This window comes from Citrus clementina, unplaced genomic scaffold, assembly GCF_000493195.1.
Source record: "Citrus clementina cultivar Clemenules unplaced genomic scaffold, Citrus_clementina_v1.0 scaffold_4, whole genome shotgun sequence".
Taxonomy (NCBI): Eukaryota; Viridiplantae; Streptophyta; class Magnoliopsida; order Sapindales; family Rutaceae; genus Citrus; species Citrus x clementina.
Genome location: NW_006262274.1, coordinates 8,397,448 through 8,419,969, shown reverse-complemented (window position 1 = coordinate 8,419,969; position 22,522 = coordinate 8,397,448). Strand labels below are relative to the sequence as shown.

At 33.6% G+C, this 22,522-nt stretch overlaps 3 protein-coding genes across 5 annotated transcripts; all 3 read right to left on the bottom strand.

Annotated features, from left to right (window-relative positions):
- Window positions 1–592: 592 nt before the first annotated feature.
- On the bottom strand, window positions 593–5,068 carry LOC18044930 (organelle RRM domain-containing protein 1, chloroplastic). 2 transcript variants are annotated; one of them, XM_006436566.2, is made up of 9 exons: window positions 4,612–5,068; window positions 4,427–4,524; window positions 3,936–4,176; window positions 3,753–3,850; window positions 3,598–3,663; window positions 1,933–2,019; window positions 1,468–1,536; window positions 1,262–1,368; window positions 593–1,124 (listed from the first exon to the last, which is right to left on the bottom strand). In XM_006436566.2, exons 1-9 carry the CDS (start codon window positions 4,941–4,943, stop codon window positions 1,050–1,052), a joined length of 1,173 nt encoding a protein of 390 aa, XP_006436629.1. In that variant the 5' UTR covers window positions 4,944–5,068; the 3' UTR covers window positions 593–1,049. The 2 variants fall into 2 exon arrangements, with proteins under 2 accessions (XP_006436629.1, XP_024042442.1); XM_024186674.1 differs by having other exon boundaries at window positions 4,616–4,700.
- A 532-nt stretch (window positions 5,069–5,600) lies between these two features.
- On the bottom strand, window positions 5,601–11,312 carry LOC18044929 (hippocampus abundant transcript-like protein 1). The gene is made up of 14 exons (XM_006436565.2): window positions 11,088–11,312; window positions 9,161–9,272; window positions 8,582–8,694; window positions 8,386–8,508; window positions 8,094–8,266; window positions 7,879–7,954; window positions 7,327–7,413; window positions 7,102–7,182; window positions 6,988–7,020; window positions 6,553–6,606; window positions 6,390–6,431; window positions 6,136–6,214; window positions 5,978–6,048; window positions 5,601–5,885 (listed from the first exon to the last, which is right to left on the bottom strand). The coding sequence occupies exons 1-14, from the start codon at window positions 11,262–11,264 to the stop codon at window positions 5,787–5,789; spliced, it is 1,320 nt and encodes a 439-aa protein (XP_006436628.1). The 5' UTR covers window positions 11,265–11,312; the 3' UTR covers window positions 5,601–5,786.
- Window positions 11,313–15,116: 3,804 nt separating this feature from the next.
- Window positions 15,117–19,695, bottom strand: LOC18044927 (nifU-like protein 4, mitochondrial). Of its 2 annotated transcripts, none has more exons than XM_024186675.1 (6): window positions 19,349–19,695; window positions 18,840–19,001; window positions 17,549–17,724; window positions 16,359–16,477; window positions 16,139–16,250; window positions 15,117–15,519 (listed from the first exon to the last, which is right to left on the bottom strand). In XM_024186675.1, the coding sequence occupies exons 1-6, from the start codon at window positions 19,554–19,556 to the stop codon at window positions 15,451–15,453; spliced, it is 846 nt and encodes a 281-aa protein (XP_024042443.1). In that variant the 5' UTR covers window positions 19,557–19,695; the 3' UTR covers window positions 15,117–15,450. The 2 variants fall into 2 exon arrangements, with proteins under 2 accessions (XP_024042443.1, XP_006436626.1); XM_006436563.2 differs by having other exon boundaries at window positions 16,359–16,462; window positions 19,349–19,693.
- Window positions 19,696–22,522: the final 2,827 nt, after the last annotated feature.

Here is a 22,522-nt window from a genome sequence, read left to right as displayed (position 1 = left end):
ACTCAATAAGGTCATATTGTGATTACACAAAAGAAAAATCTAAAAGTTGTTGAGACAAGTACAATTCAAACTCTTAGCCTCTTGAATCGCCCACCCAAATCGCATTGGAGCTGGTCTCTATTACTTTTTGCCTTTCTCTTTCGCGATGGTTAATTAGGAATTGCTTTTTCCTTTTGTAATTTTTATTTTTACTACAAGGGGAATCTATTTTTTAATATATTTAGAACCGGTTAAATTTTACTTCTAAAAAAAATTTAATATATTATAATTATTTTTGACCACTGATCTAATCTAATGATATACAGTAACTACGGTATTAAATATTAATGCCGTGATTTTAATTACGGCGTTATAGAATTTTTCTAATTTTTATAATTATGGCAGATGTCACTAATTGGCGTAGATTTGTAAATTACAACAATTCTAGAAAACCACTAAAAAAACTAATAGATTAATTCGCTGGTACTTTTACTTGATTAATAAAGATTTTTAGGTTATACTGCAATTTAACTTTTAGAACAAACAAAAATAAATGAATCAATGTAGCATAAGTACTTTGCTTCAACTCGGATTGAAAATTCATTTCTTTGAAATGGTGGCAATCGTGCATACATTCACCTAACATTATTTTGTTAATTTTTTTTAATGAAATTATTTTTTCAATCTAAAGATGATCTTGCCGTTGGAACAGGTAGAAAGGTCAATAAGTTGTTACATCAAATTGATATTACATTAATGATCATCTCAAAATGTATATGCCTTCTGCAGTTCTTTTCCCCTCAGGCTCTAGCCATGCATGCAACCATGCCTACCTACATTAGCCCAGGTCTGTACTACCCACATCTTGTCTAGCAAAGATTCTCGATTCATCGTTATCGTCTTGTCGATGGCCGGAAAGAGATTTACAGTGCTAGAAAGAGATTTACCAAAGGCCAGATAGAGATTTTATACAGGATTGTGCAACTGATAGACTAATCATGCTTCAATCACGAAGTAGCAGGAACGCACACAGATAGGGGAGTGGGAGCTCTCTCTTCTATTCAGACTGCCTATCTGGGGCGGCCCCTGCTATACTTCGGTGTAGTCTTTGCAACATCAACAACTATCATCCAGCCATTGATAATCTGCAAAAAAGTTATCAGAAAAGGGAGAAGATGACGGGCTAATCATTCTCTAACTAAGAACATTAATCAGTTTATCTTCACAAATCAAAAAGATCTGGGTGAAAATGATTAAAGACTTGTGTTCACACAGTACTTACCTTGCCATTCATCTCTTTGAGAGCAGCACTAGCTGCCTCTTCGGTGGTGTACTCGATAAACGCATAACCTTTGGACCTTTTCGAAATCTTGTCCATTATAATTTTAACTGTAGACAAGTGGTTTTGATAGCAAGAGCATGACTTCAGTCAGAAATAGGGTATAATGGATGCAATTTAAAATTTTTAATTTCAAACTAAAGAAATACCTTCAACAAGCTTGCCAAAGCCTTCAAATGCCGCACGTAAGGTTTTCTCAGATGTATAAAATGAAAGGCCTGTTAACAGGAATCAAAGATTTCCAAGCAATTTTGTTACCAATGAGAAGAAACGAGAAAAAAGAATAATCTATGCCCAAAACAGCTATAAGGAAAAAGGTAGAATGAACTAGAGGGAAGAACGCGCTAGGCTTTGACAAAAGAGAAAATCATAGTATAAGTTGATCAATTACAAATATAAGGTAGAAAGCAAGGAAGCATTAAACTGCAGTTAGGTAAATGTTGGGAGAAATAGGAACAAAATCAAATGGAACATATTCCTTTGCTTCTTCTTGAAATGATTTGCATTATTTAATGCTAGTGGGTCATTGAATCCCTAATTTCCCAAGCAAAATATCATTATAAAATCGTGATGAAATAAGCATTTGACACTCAGAATATTAACTAGTGCCATACCAGTTACAAAAAGCTTCTTAGTCTTGATTTGTGTTGGACTAGATTCTGAAGAATCTGATGGGACCATAGAATTTTGTAAATTATTTCCTGAAAAAAAAATGCCATTAATCAAACAATTAATACTTTCATAGAAAACAGATTAATATTGATAAATACCCAACTATAATAGTAACTGCTCATTTGTAGAAACATCCAAGAAAATATTAACAAACATCAACTCAATAGCGGAGCACCGGAAAAACTTGTGAGTCATCTTCTTGTTAAAGCATGCAGAAGGTCTAACATGATACAGGACTTAAAGTAAAGATCAATTAAGCAGTCAACTGTAAGCAGTTTTAAAGGACAAAGATGATTGGTAGATTCAACTTTTAAGAAGCTATCAAGCAGTTGTATGGTTATCCAATGTAGGAGGTGGAAGCCTATTAAAAGGGTGGGTTGAGTGGGGTTTATATTGTTTGATATATGCATGATGTTAAGAGAAAATATCCACTGTAGTTCATGGTGGTCACATGGAAGTGTAGGATGAGTCATAAGGCTCAAGCTAGCACCCAAGGCTAGCAGCGGCAGACAAATCCCAGATTTCTTATTTAAAACAAGAAAAATCCCAGACAACCTCAAACTCATCAGAGATTGGTTTCTGTGACCTGGCAGGATCCCTAAACTCTTCCAGATGTTACAACATCTATACTTTTAGTTGATGCGTCCAAATCTTTATCAACCCAGAGTCTACAAATTGCTTGTCTACTCTGCTTTAGCAGTGTATTCCAATCGCAATAAATCTCCTAGACTGTAGTTTTATAGTAGCTATGCTAATGAGAGAATCCTTGTTAGTCGAGCGTCCGTTCTGAAATTATGATACTTTTATGGTTGAACAGGAATCGGGGTTTACTTGTTTCTTTGGACATCAGGGATTATGATGCAATTTTGGTTTTATCATATCACCTCGGGTTGTTCCTGTAAGAAGGTAGTGTTTAGAAAGCCTATTGAATAGGAGGTTGTTTTGAAATGGATTGACAGCATATTCTAATTCTTATTCTATTGGATCTGCATAAGTGTTGCACAACCTAGCTCTACAACAAACTCAAGTATTGCCAATGTTACATAATATCCTTATCAAACATCTATCGTGTGACATATGAAAAGCTCTAGCCACACCCCATTCGTCTGATCACAAAGTAAAATGCTCAAACTGCCAACAGATCCTAGCCTACCTTCCTGCAACTGATTATATGACTGAACATGCTGAGATCACAAAAGGTGCAACCCCTCCTTGAAAGACCACCTAGTCTCATGAAACTATTATCCTTATATGCTCTATTTGAGAAAGCAAATTACTCATGGAGAATACCAAGTGCATCGTATTGAATACACTGATAAACAGGATGATCTTTCATGAATTTTGGCAATAAAATGCATATAAAAAGCTAGATATAGTAGCAGCACTATCATATGCTTTTGCTGTGAAATGTCAATAAGGCATAATAATCAGAAAATGGAAAGACACTGAGAACAAATTAATTAAAATTTTGAATGATTCATGAGATCAGATGCATAAATCTTCATATTCAGCTGAGGGGAAGAGTTAAGCAAGTAAGGACCAGGGAAAAGAATATATGCAATGAAAGATTATACAAGATAAAGAAGGGGATAAAGAAGGGGACACACCTCCGTAATCCTTATTCTCTGAACCAAAATTCTCATCTGGCTGGACAGACAAAACACCAGGTACACCTGCATTTCGAGGGATCAGCAGTGCTCAGGCTGCAAATAACATGCTCATAAAAACAATGTGGGTTGAAGACAAAAGAGCATACACTTACCAGCGAGTTCCTGGGCACATTCATCATCAAGTTCACAGCAGAACCCATAGTTTGATTGCCACGAAACATGATATATACACATTTGCGCATCCTTCTCACTGCATAAATTCACACTGGCTTCATGATGAAGAGAAACGAGGAGATGATAATGACTCGTGTCAATGCTCAAACATATTTACTTACTTTCCCAAAACCTTGGTTAGAATTTGAGCATAACGGTCAACCATTTGTGCTTTTGTGACAACACCAACCCCTGGCTTGTCCATTCGGACAAGCCAGTGTTTTGTAGCTCCCAAAGGAAATAGTAGAGTAGTTCCAATTTGAGAGCTCCGTGGATTGCTCATCTGAATATCTGAACAACTATAATTTTTTTTCACGGAATTATAATCTGGGTCAGGCCTTACAGTCAAGACACCAGGCAAGCCTACAGCAAATAAATGAATGTAAAAATCAAAATTCAATCTAATTGTGAAATCTCAATTAAACAGAAAGAATCAGATCCAATATATTGTTGGATACAAACTTACACACCTCATAACTAATGACTCTAACTTAAAATAATAAATCAGTAGCACAAATTGCAAAATCACCAACAAAGAACTTAAAAAACATTGCCTAGCGACATTAAAACCAGATAACCAAATAAGTAATAGCAGAGCGAAGAAATCACATACGAGCAAGCTCACGAGAAGTTTCTTCATCAACATTACAGCAAAACCCGAAATGGGTATCACAAGAAGCATCATATATACACATTTGAGCATCCTTTTCACTGCATAAAACAATATTCAGACTCAAAAACCAAGAAAACAAACACTAACATTGACAAAAACAAAAAACAAAACAAAAAAATGCCCACTTGCCCAAAACTCTTTTAAGAGTCTTGACATAGTAATCAATGATTTCGGGCTTAGTATTAACCCCACGTGGAGCTCTCTCCATAAGCACCATCCAATGGCAATTTTCAGTCTTGGTGGAAGATAAAGTTGTTGTTGTCGACGAAGTGGCACTTGCTCTTGTTCTTGGTAATGAAATGCAAAAACAAGATGAAGATAATGAAGTTAAGCAACTCTTGTTATGCTGTAAAATGGAGAAGTTTGAGCTTGTTAATGAATTTTGCAGTTGGGTTTTGTGGTGTTTTATTGAGAGGTTTGGAGAGATGTTAATGGCTGAGAAAGAGAGAGTTTCCATGGCTTTTTCGTTCGTTTGTTTAATTTTTCACTTCATGTATTCGTAAGAGAGCAAAATCTAATCTAATCTGCTTGTTTTGATATTTTCTAGGGGAGAAGCTAATGCTCTCTCGCTTGCTTTGGGGTTTCGAAAAATATTTATCAAATTATTTTTTAAATAAAAAAATTAGAGTCTGTATGTTTTGTTTGATTTTTTTTTAATTTGCAGCGACATAATTAAAATTAACGATGACTTTCGGATATTTTAGACCTCTTTTTCTTTAAGATAAAAGGTGGATCAAACTCAAATAATTTTTGTTTTTTTCTTATTTCTTTGAAGACTTGAACTTGGGTCAGTTGCTACCAATTTCATGTTATTAGTAACCCACCATGTTGTTGGGGACTTTAGACTAATTATCATGTTAAATGGTAAAAAAATACAAATGGAATTAAATTAAGTTATCTTTTACTAATTAATTTCATATGACTTTTTTTATTATATAATTTAATTTTTATCTTATAATTACCATATCCTATAATCTAGACATCATCACATAGTCAAAACCGGTAAAATTCTGATTTCATAGTTACAAACTTACAATGCATTTATGTAGAGGGTGTCGTTTTTGTATGTAACTAATCCAAGATATTGTTCCCTCTTTAAATAAATTTGGGAGTGCTGAGGCCATTAAAATTTTTAGTATGAACATAGTTTCCTAATACAGACTGTTTGCAGTGCCAAAACTTTATTTGCACTCATATATTACAAGTTTACAACCCTCGACTGATGAAAAGCCTGAATATTTACAACTTTCATCTCACAAGGCTATTTTACAACCTACTAATAACTAGCCGGGTGATACAATCAAGTGTGGCTTATAAGTGGTTCTTCAAGATCTCCCCTTTCGTCATTGGTTGAGTTTTCTTCTGTATCAAGCATGCAAGCACAGCACAAAGAGACCATCTGAGAAAAGCAGAATTTTTATTGTTAACAAGAAGGAGAAGCAGGAAAGAGTTCGAAAACTATGAGAAAGCTGGGAGAAGGTTAAAGATTACCAAGCAGATAGATGCGACAATGATACTGAAGCCCTTACAGTTGAAGGGGGCATCAGTTGACAGGAACCATGCTGATAATATGCGAATTCAGAAATAAGCAAATATGATTTCAAGAGGTTCTAAAAGTTTAAAGCAATGAGAAGATAATTAAAACTTACATGTCAGTGGACTCATGGCAAGAGGAGATAACAAACTAGATATGGATTTCACACCAGCAATAAATCCCTGTGCCTTTCCCTGTAATCAACATGCATATATAACAGGTATCGCAGAGAGTTTATGATATGTGAACTGAAAATCCAAAGAAGTGGAATTTTATCAGAATCACTACTTAGCTCCACTTCCCTAAATTCCCAGCTTGAGCATTGAAAATGTTTAGCACTTTATCAAGTAGCACAGTAGTTCTGCCAACCTGATTGTTCAAGCCTGAAGCTTTTGAAATAATAGCATAAGTCTGCAGATTGAAAATTTGATGGCAAAGATGAATTGTTAAAACTGAGTTTTGGGAATTACTTAGTTATATGCGTTAGTAATATTTTCCATATATATAGAAATCCAAGGGTAATATTACATACAGAAGGTTTCACAAGTACATAAATGACACCAAATGCGGCACTGAGGTATGGCACCTGCATAGCAGAATGATGAATTCCCGTTAATGAAACTCCATCATCATTTTTTCTTTTAATTAGTTTCTCTCTATTTAACCATTGCTCATAAGCACGAATGATCTTTTCTATACATTGGTCAATAACATAGAAATCAAAATCTCTAGATATGAGATACTGGTGAGTAGAAAGCCTTTTATGTCGAAACTACCAAGTTTGCTGGAAAAAGATGACAATGAATGAGAAACAAGTGAAAATTAGAGGCCTTAGACAAGTTCCTGGTACCATTCAACACGTCATCTCAACTACAATTCTCTCTCTCATTATTCTAATTGACAAGTATTATACTTCCAAGGAGAGAAAAAAAAGCTATAGAATATTGAGGTAAATGTAAGTACATACCCATGAAGCCCATGCCAAGCCATAGAACAATGCCTGCATATAAAAAGAAAATTATCAGATCTCCCAATTCCTTTTATCTTGCTTCCCGGTTGGTGGTAGAGTGAGGAGACTTACATAAACTATTGATGCAAGCAAAGCTACGCACAGTATCACTTTCTCACCAACAAATGGATTGAGTAGAGGAAGCACCAAAATCTAGTAAAAAGCCAGAGAAAATTTTGAGGATCCATTTTGTGCTAAAAAATGGACGCTTCACTTGTTTCTTAATTTGGATTTTCGTAACTGAATGTCTATTATAAATTAAAAATAAAGTAAAATCATATTACTTGTACTTCATACCTGTGAAACAATTGAACCTATTCCCACCATCATAAGGATTTCTGAAAATTGATTCTTATTGAAACCAAAAACTGCCTTCAAATAGAACTGCAGAAGTAATATTATAATGCATCAAAACATTTAAGTTTAACAGAAAATAAGTTGATAAGATTAACAAAGAAATGGGTTGTATACATGCAGTGATGCAGATAGAACACACACAAACGCTGGTGTTTTAGTTATGCACTAGTTGCTTTCAAATTGCTTCTGGTTTGTGCAGCCTAATAATTTTTGCCTATCATCAATGCTAATGCCTAACAGCTCAGGCGACTATAATGTCTCCAAAATGTGGAAGTTCAATTTTATTTATTTTTTTCCGATTTATTTGGCTCGAAACTTGTATTGTGAACTGTGAAAACATTAGTCTCTCATTCTTCCTTTCGCATGTCATTCAGATCAGCAAATATCTGTTCAATTATCCCTGATCTACGATGTTTCCATATCAGTTTCCTACTGAATTGATTAAGATAATAACAAGGACAATCAGAGCAGTTTGTAGTATAGGGAACTTACTAGTAAGACTGCACTGATGCCGGACATTCCTAACTTATAGAAAAAGGAAACAAAAGAAATGCCCCTAAGTGTTGGACTGGGAAAGAAAAAAAAAAAAAGAGTTGAGCTCATTAGCCAGAATGTGGAAAAAGCAACTTTAAGCAGCTTAGTAATTTATATGAAGAAAAATATGTAAATTGATTGAAATAAAAATTATAACAAAAATGTAGGAGTACCTGCTAACAACCATTAAGGCAGCATCTCGCATTGATTTGTAGCGTCTATCAAGAACATTAACTGCCTTCTTTAAGCCAGATGATTCTTGGTCTTTCCTTGGAGCTGATTCAACTGTCTCCACCAGAAAGAATTGCATATAAACTGGAACAAAGATCAGGAGAGCTATTGAAACCTGAAACAGAATCATTCTTGAAATCGATTAGAAATTATAAGAATGGAGATTAAAGCAACAAAAGAGAGCATAGAACATTAAAGTATGAGTCTAATACCAAACTTACTGCAGCAACATACCGGAAAAATGTATTTCTCAGGAAGAAAACGTGCCAATACATTCCCTAAGACGTGTGAAGCAGAAAAAAGACCTGTAATCCAACTAAATGCTGTAGCCCTTTTGTTCTCATTGACAACATCTGCCTGACCGAGGAAAGCAAAATTGATACCTAAAACTCCGTGTCCATGAATTTTAATAATGAAGAACGATTCTTACCGCATAAGCAACAGCAATGCAGAAAATACTCCCTTGGCTTATTATATATGATATTGTTCGAAGCACATAGTAGGCATACACAAATTCTTGGGACTGATTGAAAGCAAGCAAAGCTGAAAAAATACAGAGTCAAAACAAAGAGAAAATTGTACATATACGGCACAATTTTGATTGTACCATTAATTCACTGCAAAATATTGTAGCAGAGATTGCATTGTAGACATTATTCAGAGACTCATATTTCAGCTTTGATTCCTATACTTGAGCAATTATGGTAAGATTCAGTGAACAGACATGATTAACAATTTCATTGGTCTGTAAACAGGAAAATTGACATTTAGTTTTGGGAAAAGTTTAGTGAAAAACATCACAATAGTTGATATTCATATATTGTTGAGGTAGCAAAATACTGGCAATTAACCGGTTTCAACCAATCATCACCTCTTGAAACAAAACAATAGGGCAGCCCTGGACTTCCTTTTAACTTTTATTTTCATGTTATTGAAGTAGTAAGAAAAGTTCTCATAGCTTTATGTATGTGTTTAGTGTTTCCTAAAGATGTTTTCATCTGTAACTTACTGAAAGGAACAATAGTGGTGGAGACAGTAATAAGTAGCAGCGGTTTACGCCCATATTCATCTGCAAGCTGACCGAGAAGTGGCAGTACCACCATCTTGAAAACTCCAACAACCTGCAAACAGAAGAAAATATAACTTTTAAAATAAAATGAGATATGAATATATAATCACAGTTTATCATCATCACAAGTTCCATGTAAGTTATTTGAAGTCATGAACATGAATATCTAATCCAACATCAATTCTCTTGCTTTCTTGAAGCTCTGAAAAGACTCAGAAAACTTGTCACGTGTACTAGAGTTTGTCAAAATACTTCAGGAACCACCTTATTAAACTCCCTCAATTGCCAATGGATCTCGGGTAATTCTCAAATTCACACAGCGTAGATTCTGTCTGTCTTTTACGTTCATAAGATTATCCAAGATCATCATAATGTTAGCAGAATATGAGAAATTTACAGGCACTCCAAATCTAAACTAGTTAAATAACCATAAAGTTTAATGGAACCAGCATTAGACATAATGCTTGATTTTGAAAGAAAAAATAAAATTTAAAACAGACCACCATCACCTTTATGGTTATAATCCAACTTGGAATTTTCAATAAGATGTAAAGGAAAGCTAAAATGGAATTAGGATGTGAAAATTTAGTGGTCCTTGAATTTAGTGGTCCTTGAACCACTTTATTATCCTTTCCATTTTCCACTCTTTAGGAAATAGAACAAACAAAAGGAAAAGTTCTGGCAACTTAACAAGTTGAACTAAAAAAAATTTTAGCAAACCAAGAATTTGGCATCTATTGGGACCCATACATGAATGAAATTGCATGCTTCACTTATCAAAAGCTATTGTATCTACTCATCTAAGGTTCCCTCTATAGCACTAATTTATTATCAAACTAAATAAACTCACTTCAGCATAAACACCAATGTATCTATCCATTTCTTTTCTAGGCATAACTTGGAAGAACTGCAGCTTCAATGAACCCCAAGAACTAAAATGCATGCCCTTGCTACTCAGCACTGTAGAATGGCGCAAGATGGATATCTTAGATCATGTTCCATTGGCAGAGTTTGGAAAATCTACTGAGAAAACAAATTGGAAATAGCATAAAAGCTCAAATTAAATTCTCAGAATATATCATCTGTGGATTTTGCTGGTTCCTAATTCCTTATCAACTACATAGAAACCCGAATATAGAATAATGTCGCGTTGACATCCAACCATGAACCATCTTTAATCAAATCTTTTTCTAGATATGCAGAAAATCGTACAAGTAAAGATGTCATAATAATCATTTTAAACAAATCCTTTTGAAGATGTTTCAATTCTAGATATGCAGAGTGCTTATTGGCTATTGCTGTTTGAGATTCATCCATGCCTGTAATCAAGTAAGTAAACCTTTTTTGTCTGCTTTCTGCAGATCCTGGAACATGGATTTGACAAAAACCAAAACTGGTGAAGCTAACATGGTTGAATATAAAAAATTGGACAAATCAAAAGTACCTTCTCAAATCTATTAGCATTACTTGCAATGTTCTCAGAAATTAACTTCCAAATGTTAATGAGTTCTTTTCATTGAACTGACACTTAGTTGGTTCCAAGTCACCAATTAACTCTTAAAAATAACATTCCGATTCTATTAACAAATCTCCAATCAACAAATTGTTATAACAGCTTTTGCTACGTAAAGGTTTTTACTTTTCTTACCTATCTGAAACAAGACGCCTTGTTTGGTTCCAAGAAAACCCCGGAAAATTAAGAAATACAAAATTCCCGCAAACCTGTTAGAGACCAAAACAAAAATCTAGACAGCTCCTTTATTCTAATCCTTCTTTCCCACAAACCCAAAAAGCAAAACAGCTCAAATCCCAAAACTAATAAAATCTAAAGCATAAAAAGAGAATAAAAAGAAGAATTATTATTTACCGTTTGTTGAAGGCCACTGATGTAAATAGCCTCAGAACAAGTAGGTTGGCCAGGACACAAAGCATTAGTAACAACATCAACAAGAACAGAAACAGTCATCGCCTCAGCAACCCAATGAACACAAAGAGGCAACAGCAAATGCAGAAGCGGCCTCAGCTCCCAAAAACCAGAAGCCATTGCTACCTAGCTGTCACTATACTAACAAAAACACTAAGTGATACTACAAGGACATGTGGATAATGATTGCTTGGTTTGTTACTCTTCGACTAGTGTTGATGGCAACACGGTATGTGTATATATAAATGTATATATGTACAAGCAGGAGTAGTTATGGTGGTTTGTGCTTGTGCATGGGAATAGAAATGCGCGTGCGGGCATTCGTTGGACTTGTGCTTAGGATTACGTTGCTTGTGCTGGTGCCACTTCTCTAGTGCAAGATGATGATTCAGCCCACTTTTTGGAGTCATTACAAGGCATGAATCGTGATTCGATATCACGTTATGCATACGAATTTTCGTTGACAAAATTATAATAATTATTGCAGGCGCAGAGAGGGCTTAACGCCAGAGGGCCATGTCAACTGCAGACTTTAAAAAATGTTTAAAATTTTTTTAAAAAATTAAAAATTAGATATAAAATAATAACTTGGTCTCCACACAAGTAATTTGTAAACTTTATATACAAGATGAAAATGTAATTTTAGGTTTTGTAAAATAAAATCAAAATGACCCAATTGTTTGATCTTTATTTTGCTAATTGCTTTCTTATTTTGACAAAATAGCAAATAGTCTTTTAAAAATTTAATAAAGTTTAGATCCAGCTCTTTATTTTTTATTTTGTCAATTACTTATTCATATTATTTTTTTATTTGTAACAGTCACCCCAAATCAAATTTGTTACGGTTACAAGCAAAATTCTCAAGTTTCTACGACCACACCAAAATTATAGATGAAGAATCATCTAAAATCAATCATCTATTAGTACCTAAAGTTTGAACTTGGCCACCCTAGAGAACAACTTCGAACTCAACCCTTGAATTATTTGGAAAAAAGATACATCTTATAGTTTGGCATAACAGTCATAGATCACATTCATTATTTTTTTTAAAAGATTATTATACCAAAAGAAAATAATCTTACAAAAAATCCTTTTCACCTGTCTAGTTGTATCCCCCTCTATGAATATTTTAGTGATAGATTCCTTAGGAGCCGAATGCTCATATTTGGTCAAATGCCTAGTAACAAAATCTTTTGTTCCTTTCATTACAATATTTTTGAACAAATTCTTGAATAACAAACCTAAACCATTTTGTTATTAATGACATTGATGATGATAATGACGATATTGATTTTAAAAGAGCTATGTAGTCATTTCTGAAATATATAAACGTTTTCATGATCATTTTCACCAAATCATGGGACGTCACTAGAGATAGTAAAATAACCTGGACTCGACCCGAACCCGGATAATCCGGGGCGGATTGAACCCGTATCATATCAGAGTGCAAAAAAATTCAGATTCAGAATGGATGTTAATAACCCGGATGTATCCGGATCCGGATCTGGGTTTGGGATAACCCGTATATCCGAAACTCGAATCCGGATATTTTTTTAATATTATTTTTAATTATATTTATTAGTTAATATAAATACAAGCATAAACAAAAAAAACCCTAATTCTAATTCTATCTTTCTACTCACAGACACAATCACACAAACACATTGAAGCTATGCCGCCTGCCGCTGCCGCAGCAAAGTGCCAAAGTCAAACAACCATCGGCCGGGATTGCCACTGTCGCAAGATCGGTTTCTCCAATGTCGCAAGCTTGGGTTCCCCACCGTCGCAACTCGTTTGGTTCACCGCCTTTGCATGCTTGCAGCTTGGCAGATCGTCTATTCATCATCATCGGCAGTCTTTTTTGAGCTGTGACAGCTCACCTTCACCATCACCATGGGCTGCCGTGAACACCAGCGTCGCATGCTTGCAGGAGGATGTGCATTAGTTGGCAAGTACAAATTCGAGCCCCAAAATGAATTTTCAAAGCAAAATACAGTTCATTCACAGTCGTATCAAAATCAAACCCAAGCTTTTCCCCAAATTGGAATATCATTTCGTTCTGTTTCTTTACAACCTCCAATTGACTACTAAAGCGACCTTTTTGTCTTTTTTTTTTCAACCAATATGTTTACATGACTTTTTTTGTTTGGATTTGAGTTTGCCTTATAATTAATTCAAATTTCTCGCTTGTGTCCATGGGAGGATTTCTCGTAGAAATTTCGAGGATTCAAATTTCTCGTAGAAATTGATTTATTGGTCTGGGGTCAAAACCCAGATTTTTTTGGATTGAACCCGGACCGGACCCGGATGGAAAAAACCAGATTTTGATCTAGATCCAGGAGAAAGGACATAACGTCCGGATCCAGAACCGGAAAGGATAAACCCGAACCCAGACCCGAATTTTGCCGTCCCTAGACGTCACTGTCATTTCCCCGTCTATTGCAAGCTCACACGTCAATACTAAATAACATAAGCAATTATTCGTCAAAAAAAAAAAAAAAAATAACATAAGCAATTCAATCCATGCAACGTTAAATACAAGTACGATGTGATGGTTTTCCGAATTCACTTAAACGATTTTAAATCATTAAAAAGGGGAAGCGACTAAAGGCTGCCGGCTGCATAAAATGAAGCAAGTGGGGAATTGAAAAATGTTTTTAAGGCCATATTTATAACTGCAACTGGATCTAACAAATTATCCCCCACCACTTTAGCTTTGACAGTTTTTTCCCTTTTTTTATTTATTTTAACTTTTAACCATTTTTGTGCATAAAGCAGCACTAACAGCTGTAAAAGCAGCATAGGAGAATGATAAAATTTATATAAAATGAATAGTGAGTTACTTCTTTTCTATTTCTATTCATATGAGTAAAGTTCAAACCTACACCTCTTAATAATCAAGAAATTTTACCAACTGAACTAATCTGCAGCTACAAATTGATGGCAACCTTGAGTTCAATGTCAATACGCAAAATAATGTAACCAAATTCCAGAATCGTATTATACATAGATAGAGTTGAAAAGAATCAAGAATCAAGAACCAAGCAAGCAAAGCAATAGCCATCCAAATTGACTTGATTTTCAAAAAAATAAGGCACAACAAGTGGCAATTGGTCCTGCACACCACAAGCAAAAGCTTTGCTCAGTCTTGCAACTTGGGTGTACAACAGAATACAAAAAACAAAACATTAAATTGATTATCAACCGCCTCAATTTTGTGTCAGCTTCAAGCCGTTCAAGCTTTTCTGTTATGAGTAGCAGATATACATTACCCTAGAGAAAATGCTATGCCAATCTGGTTCAAATTCTATTCTTAAAATATAAATGTTATTTTGGTATCTCACAACATATCTACAATGTCATACTCTACATAATAATTTTTTTTATAACAAAAATCATTGGCATAACAGTATTATGTACAAGGGGCAACAGTCTAACAGACTTGTAAAGCTAAATAAATACCAATAATATGGAGGTTCTTAGAAGACTCAAATTTTCCCTCTTTGATAAGCAAGAAACAATGCAGATAGAAAAGTTATCTCAGCAAATAAATGAGCAAAAACTGGGTAAGCGGATAAAAGCAAGCAGAATTGGCCAAGCTTGATCACTGTATGACAGATGCAAAAGCTATGTTACCTGTTTGGCAGCCAGCCTGGTAAACTCACTAGTCACTAAGATAGATCAAGTTGTGCCAACAGAGCTCATTCCTAGGTGTGCCTTTTGGCAAATATCATATAGGGTAGGAAAATGCAAGCAACGAAAGCAGAAGCCACACACGATGTAAAGAGATTAATCACTGATCTGATTCTATGATAAAACCCACATTGTCACAACCAAATAATTCTTTTGACAACATGGGCAACAACAGCTGACTTCCATCAATCGATAGATAAGAGAAGATCTATACAATCATGCTAACAGTGAAACAAAGTAATTACTAAGAATAACAGATCCGGTACTTGCAACCATCAATTCATCAAATAAACCTTTATTCATATCAATGATCTGGAGAAAATTCAAAGACAAGTTCCAGATCCAAAATTTAATAGCCATGTGTGATACAAAGAGATAAACAAATAAAAATAAGCCAGCCAACTTTCCTGCAAGTGACCGTACCACTACATCTCTATGCTATGTGATTGATTGCAATTAGCTTACAGGAACATAATAAAATACAGTAATATAAATAAACTTCATTATTGCACAAACATTATTTGTTCCTGTACAGAAAGGCATACCACCAGCTCTTTTCATCCACAGATTCATCTGTGCATGGTAAGCAAGGAAGTAAAAATAAAAGACACAACTACTCCATCTGGCCTGCTAATGTTGCAACCTCGTCTTCAGCATCTAATTCTTGCTCCACACTTTTGACCTGTGTATGCAGAAAATTCACAAAGAAATATGAGAAGGCAAAGAATTAGATTTCATTAGCAGTTCAACCAACCAATGAAAAGCTTGTGGGTGCAGCTTGGTCTACAGAAATGGCTTGCTAAGGAAAAACAAGCAAGACATCAATGGAGATAGATAGACAGACCAAGCAATAAAGAAATTATATGCTGAAACTCAAAAAATTATTCAACATATAAATTCTTATTCAGGGATACTAGAGACGATGGAAAACCATTTATTGTTTAGTATCAGTAGATTGCTTAAACCAAACTTCAACTTTTCCAAATCAACCACAGAAAATCACAAATTTGGGATGATAAATACACTAGACACGGTGATTTAAATCAATGGTAGTTATTTATCCAAAATTAAAAAATAAATTTTTTAAAAAAATCAAGGGTACTTAAATATTACCCCTTTTTTATAAGAAACTCATAAATGCATTAATGAAGAAGATTTAAAACCGATAGTGGACCAGCTGTCCACTAAGAAAACAAAAACTGGAACTATTTGTGCTATACGAAAGTATACCAAATCATCCCTATTTTAGAACCAGCTATAACTCAAAACCCATCCCAGTTTAAATGAACGAAGAATATTACCTCAGGAACATAGTGCATAAGCATATTCTCAATGCCAGATTTTAATGTGACGGACGAGCTCGGGCAGCCACTACATGCACCTTGCATTCTTAATTTGACTGTTCCTGTTTCCCTACGGAAAGCAGACACATAATCTTTAATTAGAGCTAAGAGACAAGATGAAACAAACACATTCAGTTTAATTCCGAATGGTATTTAACCATATGAAGGGAAAACCTACGGATCAAATCCTCTGTACTCAATGTCCCCACCGTCATCTTGCACAGCTGGCCGAATACGGGTCTCGAGGAGTTCTTTGATCATTGCAACAGTTTCTGAGTCATCCTGCATCACCAAATACTAACGATGGTAACATAAAAGAGAGATGAACAATCAAATTTAAGTGAAATGGTTGAAAAAGGTTAGGATTTTAAAAGTGAAAACATCAATATGCGCATTTAGCTTTGAGTTCCCTAGAACTGCTGCAATTATTAACTAAGTTTCATCCAGGATATGTGACAAATAAACCAGATCAAAAAGATTTCTATTATATAGTTCATAGGAGATCAGGACGTGCAAAGAATGTCATCTGATAAATAATGTTCCAAATATTTTGACAAATTAATAACAAGAAAATTCACTTACATAAGAACTTCAGAGAGGGTTCATAGAAATGTCAACATAATGTTCATGTTGACATGCCTCCTACTTCGGGCAATATGCATCGTCAAATGCAAAACAAACATGATATTAGGGAAAAAATATGCACTAAATTTACCATCTTGCCCTTCAACACTGAACGAGTCAGGTGGTATTTGAGGTAGGCTTTGGCCCACTAATCAAAGGAGAGGCAGTCTGGGGCTAGTGTAGCAAACTTAGGAAACCTTGTTTATTTATGTACCAAAAATAAAAAGAAATGCTACAACATCTGAGATGTTAGTATACATGCATGTTAGTCCTTTGATTACCAAAACCCTTTGGACCACCTATGATTCTTAATGCAGATATATTTTTGTGTTCAAGTAACAAAATTTCACCCCAGGTTTTCTCTTTTGACAAAACAAAATGAAAATGAAAAATAAGTGCTGACAAAGCCTTGTTAAAAATGTCTCTAAGAGAAAATGGACTCTTGATCAGCATGTTAGTTCAATGAGGCAATGAATCAAAATTTCGCTATATTTACAAATTGTAAATCAGAGAAAGAAGCTCTCAATCAAATAACTTTGGGTCAATGAAGCCACAAAGAACTATATCTTCAATTTCAAATCCAAATAAACACATCCTCCACAGTTGAAGTAATACTCAAACTAAAATATATAATATATGTGTTCATAACGAGGAAAGAGTAAGGCATAAAAATAACATAACATTGTGTTCACAAGCTGATTATAACAATTCAAAAATTCCAATAGATTAAGTTTGGAAACATACCTCATTAATAGCTGTGTCTTTGGCTGCTGCAGTTTCTGAGTCTAGAAAAAGTGGTTGCCCTGACGAATAAAAGTCCATAATTGCAGCAAAAATTTCAGGTTTGAGTAAATCCCAAGAAGTATCCTCTGATTTTGTCACAGTGATGAAATCTGAACCAAAGAAAACCCGAGTAATACCTGTATGAAAAAGAAAGAAAAATTATTTACCATACCCCTAAATTGATCATTCCATTCAATTATAACAGGTTGAAATCTACGTATTTCACTTATCAAAAAATATACATAAACATAGAAAGTTAAGAAAAAAGAAAAAAGAAAATGGTGATAACAAAAATTACTAGCACACTCACTCAACTTTCATGTAATTATCAAATGCTTTTAATACTCTTTTATTGAAAGATACTCCTTTTACCCATTTATCGCTATTTACATGTTACTATTACGCATTATTATGTTGCGATTACACATTAGTTGCTTACACTTTTTCAAGTCAACACTTTTTATATACAATATTATGTTTTTCAGTTATGTGCTCTTAACTCATTATTGTAGTGGACTTTCTTATTTGTTGCATCAATGATCAAGGCTTACACCATATATGGCTCATTTTACAGCCTACACTCATCATCATAAATCCTATATCCTAGCTCTCTCCATCAAGATGATCCCATGGTAGCTACAATTGACTGCTTATTTGAAGTGAGTTAAACAATTTATAGATTTCATTTCTTACAAACTTCTGTTACACATCCAACATAGCACATAAAACAAAAACAGATTAGAACACTGGGAATAAGCAGATGCAATACCTATTAACAAGGGGTTGCCCAGGTCATTTATAAATCTCCAAGACAAAAGTAGATCGCCTTAAAATACTTGCAGATAAGTTGACAAGACAATTGATACTATGAAAATTAAGTTATCGCTCTCTTTATTATAGTTGTAGGTGGAACAAACTCACAAAATTAATCACATAGGCAAACCATCTTATGCTCTTACATTTCACATTTGTGCAGTTGTTATTGAAGTTCTACAAATCTGTATTTTTATTTTGAAAATACTCATCTATGACAACCTTATACTAAGATTTCTCAACAAAGGGGGAAAATAACGCATGAATCTTAAGCAACAACAGGAACCAGATATCAAATAATTAATTCACACCAATTGGTTGAAATATGCGGACATCAGTACTAAACCTTTATATCCACAAAAAATAAAAGGCTTTCATAATCCCGAAAATTACAAAATCCCAAAAATTACAACACAAACATATATATAAGCAAGCTTACCATCAACCCCGTAAAGGGATTTTGCCAATGGAGAGTTCATTGCTGCGCGAGCATTCGGGAAATCTGCACTCCCAACTTCCATAACAGGCTTCCCTGGATAAAACATAAGAGACGAAGGATTTGGTGTTGGCTGCGTTTGTATAAACATTGTCCTCCTCTGCACTGTACAATAATAGCACCATCAATTTCATAAACATTTTCACAACTCTACTATTAACATATCAACTCCTATTGAATTAAACATAAAAAAAGAATCATATTGTTCTAGAGGATAAGCAAAGAAACTAATTTTTCCTTTTTTTTAAAAAAAAAAAAAATGCCCCTCATGCAAAATTAGCAATCGTTTCTAAGGATATTTTTAAATAGCAATAAACCAAAAAAATAGCCTACAATATTAAATACAAATGAAAAGTAACAGTAATAAAATGCCGCGTTTGACGACAATACATGGATTTATTGAATCGACAAACAATTAATTGAAAATGAAAGCAAGAAAACAATAAACTTACCTCGAAAAAGATTCCATTTTCCGGATTGTACAGAAGAAGAGAGAGGAATAGATTTTAGTAACGTGGAATTTTGAGAAGTGATCGGGTTTGACAAATACGACAGCGTTCTGGAATACGCATAAACTACGGCGTCGTTTTGTTTGGGGAAACCCGGCCTCTGCCGGTGTGAAGAAAGACCTCGCTGCAATAGCCGTCCCAGTCCCCTCATGCTTCAGCTTGAAGAAAGCTCTCTTCTCTTGTGATTGTTGTTGTTTGCTGGAAGGTGTTGTTAAAATAGAAATCAACCGCGGCGGTGGTACGAAAAAAGTGTGCCGCCTAGCGGAGAAGTTGCCACGTTATTCTACAAGAGTTAAAAAATACCGACAGTCCAAAATAACAAGTAAGCAGCCGGGTTCAATCAGCATGTGTACTTGGAAAAAGTGAAATACCGAAAAAGCACTAAAAAATCTCAGTTTGCCAATCATCTTCCGCAAACAGTATCACATGTATTTTTTGATGGAGCAAAATCAATTAAACAGCCAAAACAAAAAAAATTATAAATTAGAAAAAGATTTTTTTAATTAGCTCAATATGTAATCTTCTTTCTTACTAAAATATTTTATACAACTTTATCTTGAATCTACATAGGGCCCATTTGAGATTACTTTTGGGAAGCTTAAAAGTAATTTTAAAAATTTAAAAGTTAATTTTAGTGTTTGGTAAAAAAAAAAAATCACTTTTGTCAAAATCAATTTCTCGTACAGCTGATTTTGAAAAGTAAAGAAGGAGTAGATTTTAAATTCTGATTTTGAGAATTAATTTTGTGCTTTAATACAATTTCATAAATATACTTAAAATTGTTACCTAAACACAAAATTATCCTTATTTAAATTGGAAACAAAATCAATGTTTTAATAAATTTTTATTATAATTCATCAATATAAATTTATTAATATCAATTTGTTGGTTGAATTATTATTAAATTTGTTTCACTATATTATAAATTTAATTATCAAATTTTTAAGATAAAAAATAAAAAATAAAAAATAAAATCAATATATTATAAATTTTATTTTTAGTAAAAATTATTATAATACACAATTAAAAATATTATATGTATATGTTTTTATATGTATAAGTGAATTTGATCATACATTATGTACATTTTAGTCATATGTTTTCTCTTAGCATATTAACAATAAAACTTACCAAACGTCCATAACTGTTTTCAAAACTCACAGTACTTCTGAAAATAAAATTTACGAAATACTTAACTGATTTTTTTCACAATTGATTATTTTTACAACACATCTAACAATAATTATTTTAAAAGTTACAGCATTCCCAAACTGACTCTTATTCTCAAGTTGTAATTTTCTTTTGAGCAAGTTCTTGTCCATATCTTATTTGGGATGATAATTTTATTAAGTTACATGTCACAAAGATCGATTCTTCTTAATTAAATAAAGTTGGGCTTAATTGTAAATTTGGATTTAATGGTCTACTATCCGCTTGATTCTATTATGTAATCTATAGAGTAGTGGCCAAAAGTGCATTTAGGAATTGGTATGGTCTAAATAAACTCCTGTTACAACCTTGATTATGTCATCTATGGTGAATTGTGGTGTGGGAGTGAAGTATGCCAGTGAATAATAGAGAACTGATAATTTAATACTAATGCTCTAGGATAGTTATAGCCTAGAAAATATTATTAGGGAAAGTGTGAGAAAATTGAATGTTTTTGGAAAATGAATATAGAAATGTGTTAGAGATTATTTCAGGAAACTTTTGTTGAAATGAATTTGGAAGAATTCTAAAAAAAAATTCTCGAAAATATTTTTGGAAGAATAATGAAAATTTATTTTTTTATGGTAAACATTTTCAAATAGAATTAAAAATGATTTTTTAGAGAAAAGTAGGTTTCGAAAATGCTTTAAATTTACTTTAGTTCTCTCTTAGATTACTTAACGTAGAAAGAAAAAAAATAGATGCCTTTACTCTTCGATGCGAGCCCCTTTTATAGTTGGAATGTTGGCTTCAATTTCAACCATTTCTACTGACCAAAACGCCACGTGTAGAAGTAAATGCATTTACTTGTATGCATGCTTACATTTAATCTTATGTATGATTTGTCTATGCATTAAATCCTTTGGTGAGCATACATTTCATATTGTTAAATTTATACAATCAATTGTGATGCACGCTCGTTAAGGTGAGCCCCTTTAGCCACTAATTATCCACTTATTTTCTGACTTTTAATTTAAAAATAAATAAAATAAATATTTGATGCATGTGAATCAACAATGTATGTATATGATTTAGAAATTATGTTTTAAATAAGACCTACTTCTTAGAATGATTGGTTCTCCACTAACTCGTATCACAAGGTATTTTCTTGTGGGTTAAAGTGTCCCAAGGGCTTAGCCAAAGGTTCTATATGAATTAAACCTCACTTTAGTAAATCCATACCTTCCAAACCAAGACCCACAGTAGTTGCCCCAGTACAGTGGCTTAGGTCTACTTTGAAATACGTACCTTATATGTTAAACTGAGCCTTGGGGCCTAGCCTCGACTTTTAGATAGTAACATATCTTAATCGTGAATCAACACATTCTCTTATTGTAGTGTTCTCTTGAGCGAGTCATTATATTATGATTACGCAAATTTAAAGGGCATATTTGTATGTTTGAAGTGGGTACTTAACTACAAAAACTTCTCCTGCAGTACAAATGATTTAGGTCTGAATTCTATTTATCCAAAGAATACATTTAACATGCACTAAAGCAATGCTCAATAATAGAGGGAGTGAAAGAAATGTATGCATGGATGTTTAATTAGGAAGTCATATGTCACATATTCATATTTTGGAATGTAGAAACCATATAGATTAAGGACTAATTTGAGATTTAGTAGTTGATAAAATGAGCTGTTTCTATCGTGTGAATGAAATAAGCTACTGACTAAAAAGGAAAAAGCTTAATGTTTGGAAAATTATGTTGGTACAATTATTGTAAATTTAAAAAATAAAGCACATGTGTTTGGTAAATTTATTATGAAATTAGTGTTTTATTATATAATGACCAAAATATACATAACTTTAAATTGGATATTAGGGTTTATGGACAATTAATGTATAATTGTCATTTTGTTAAAATATTAAGGGTTAATTTTTTTGAGCCACCACATGTTTAAATA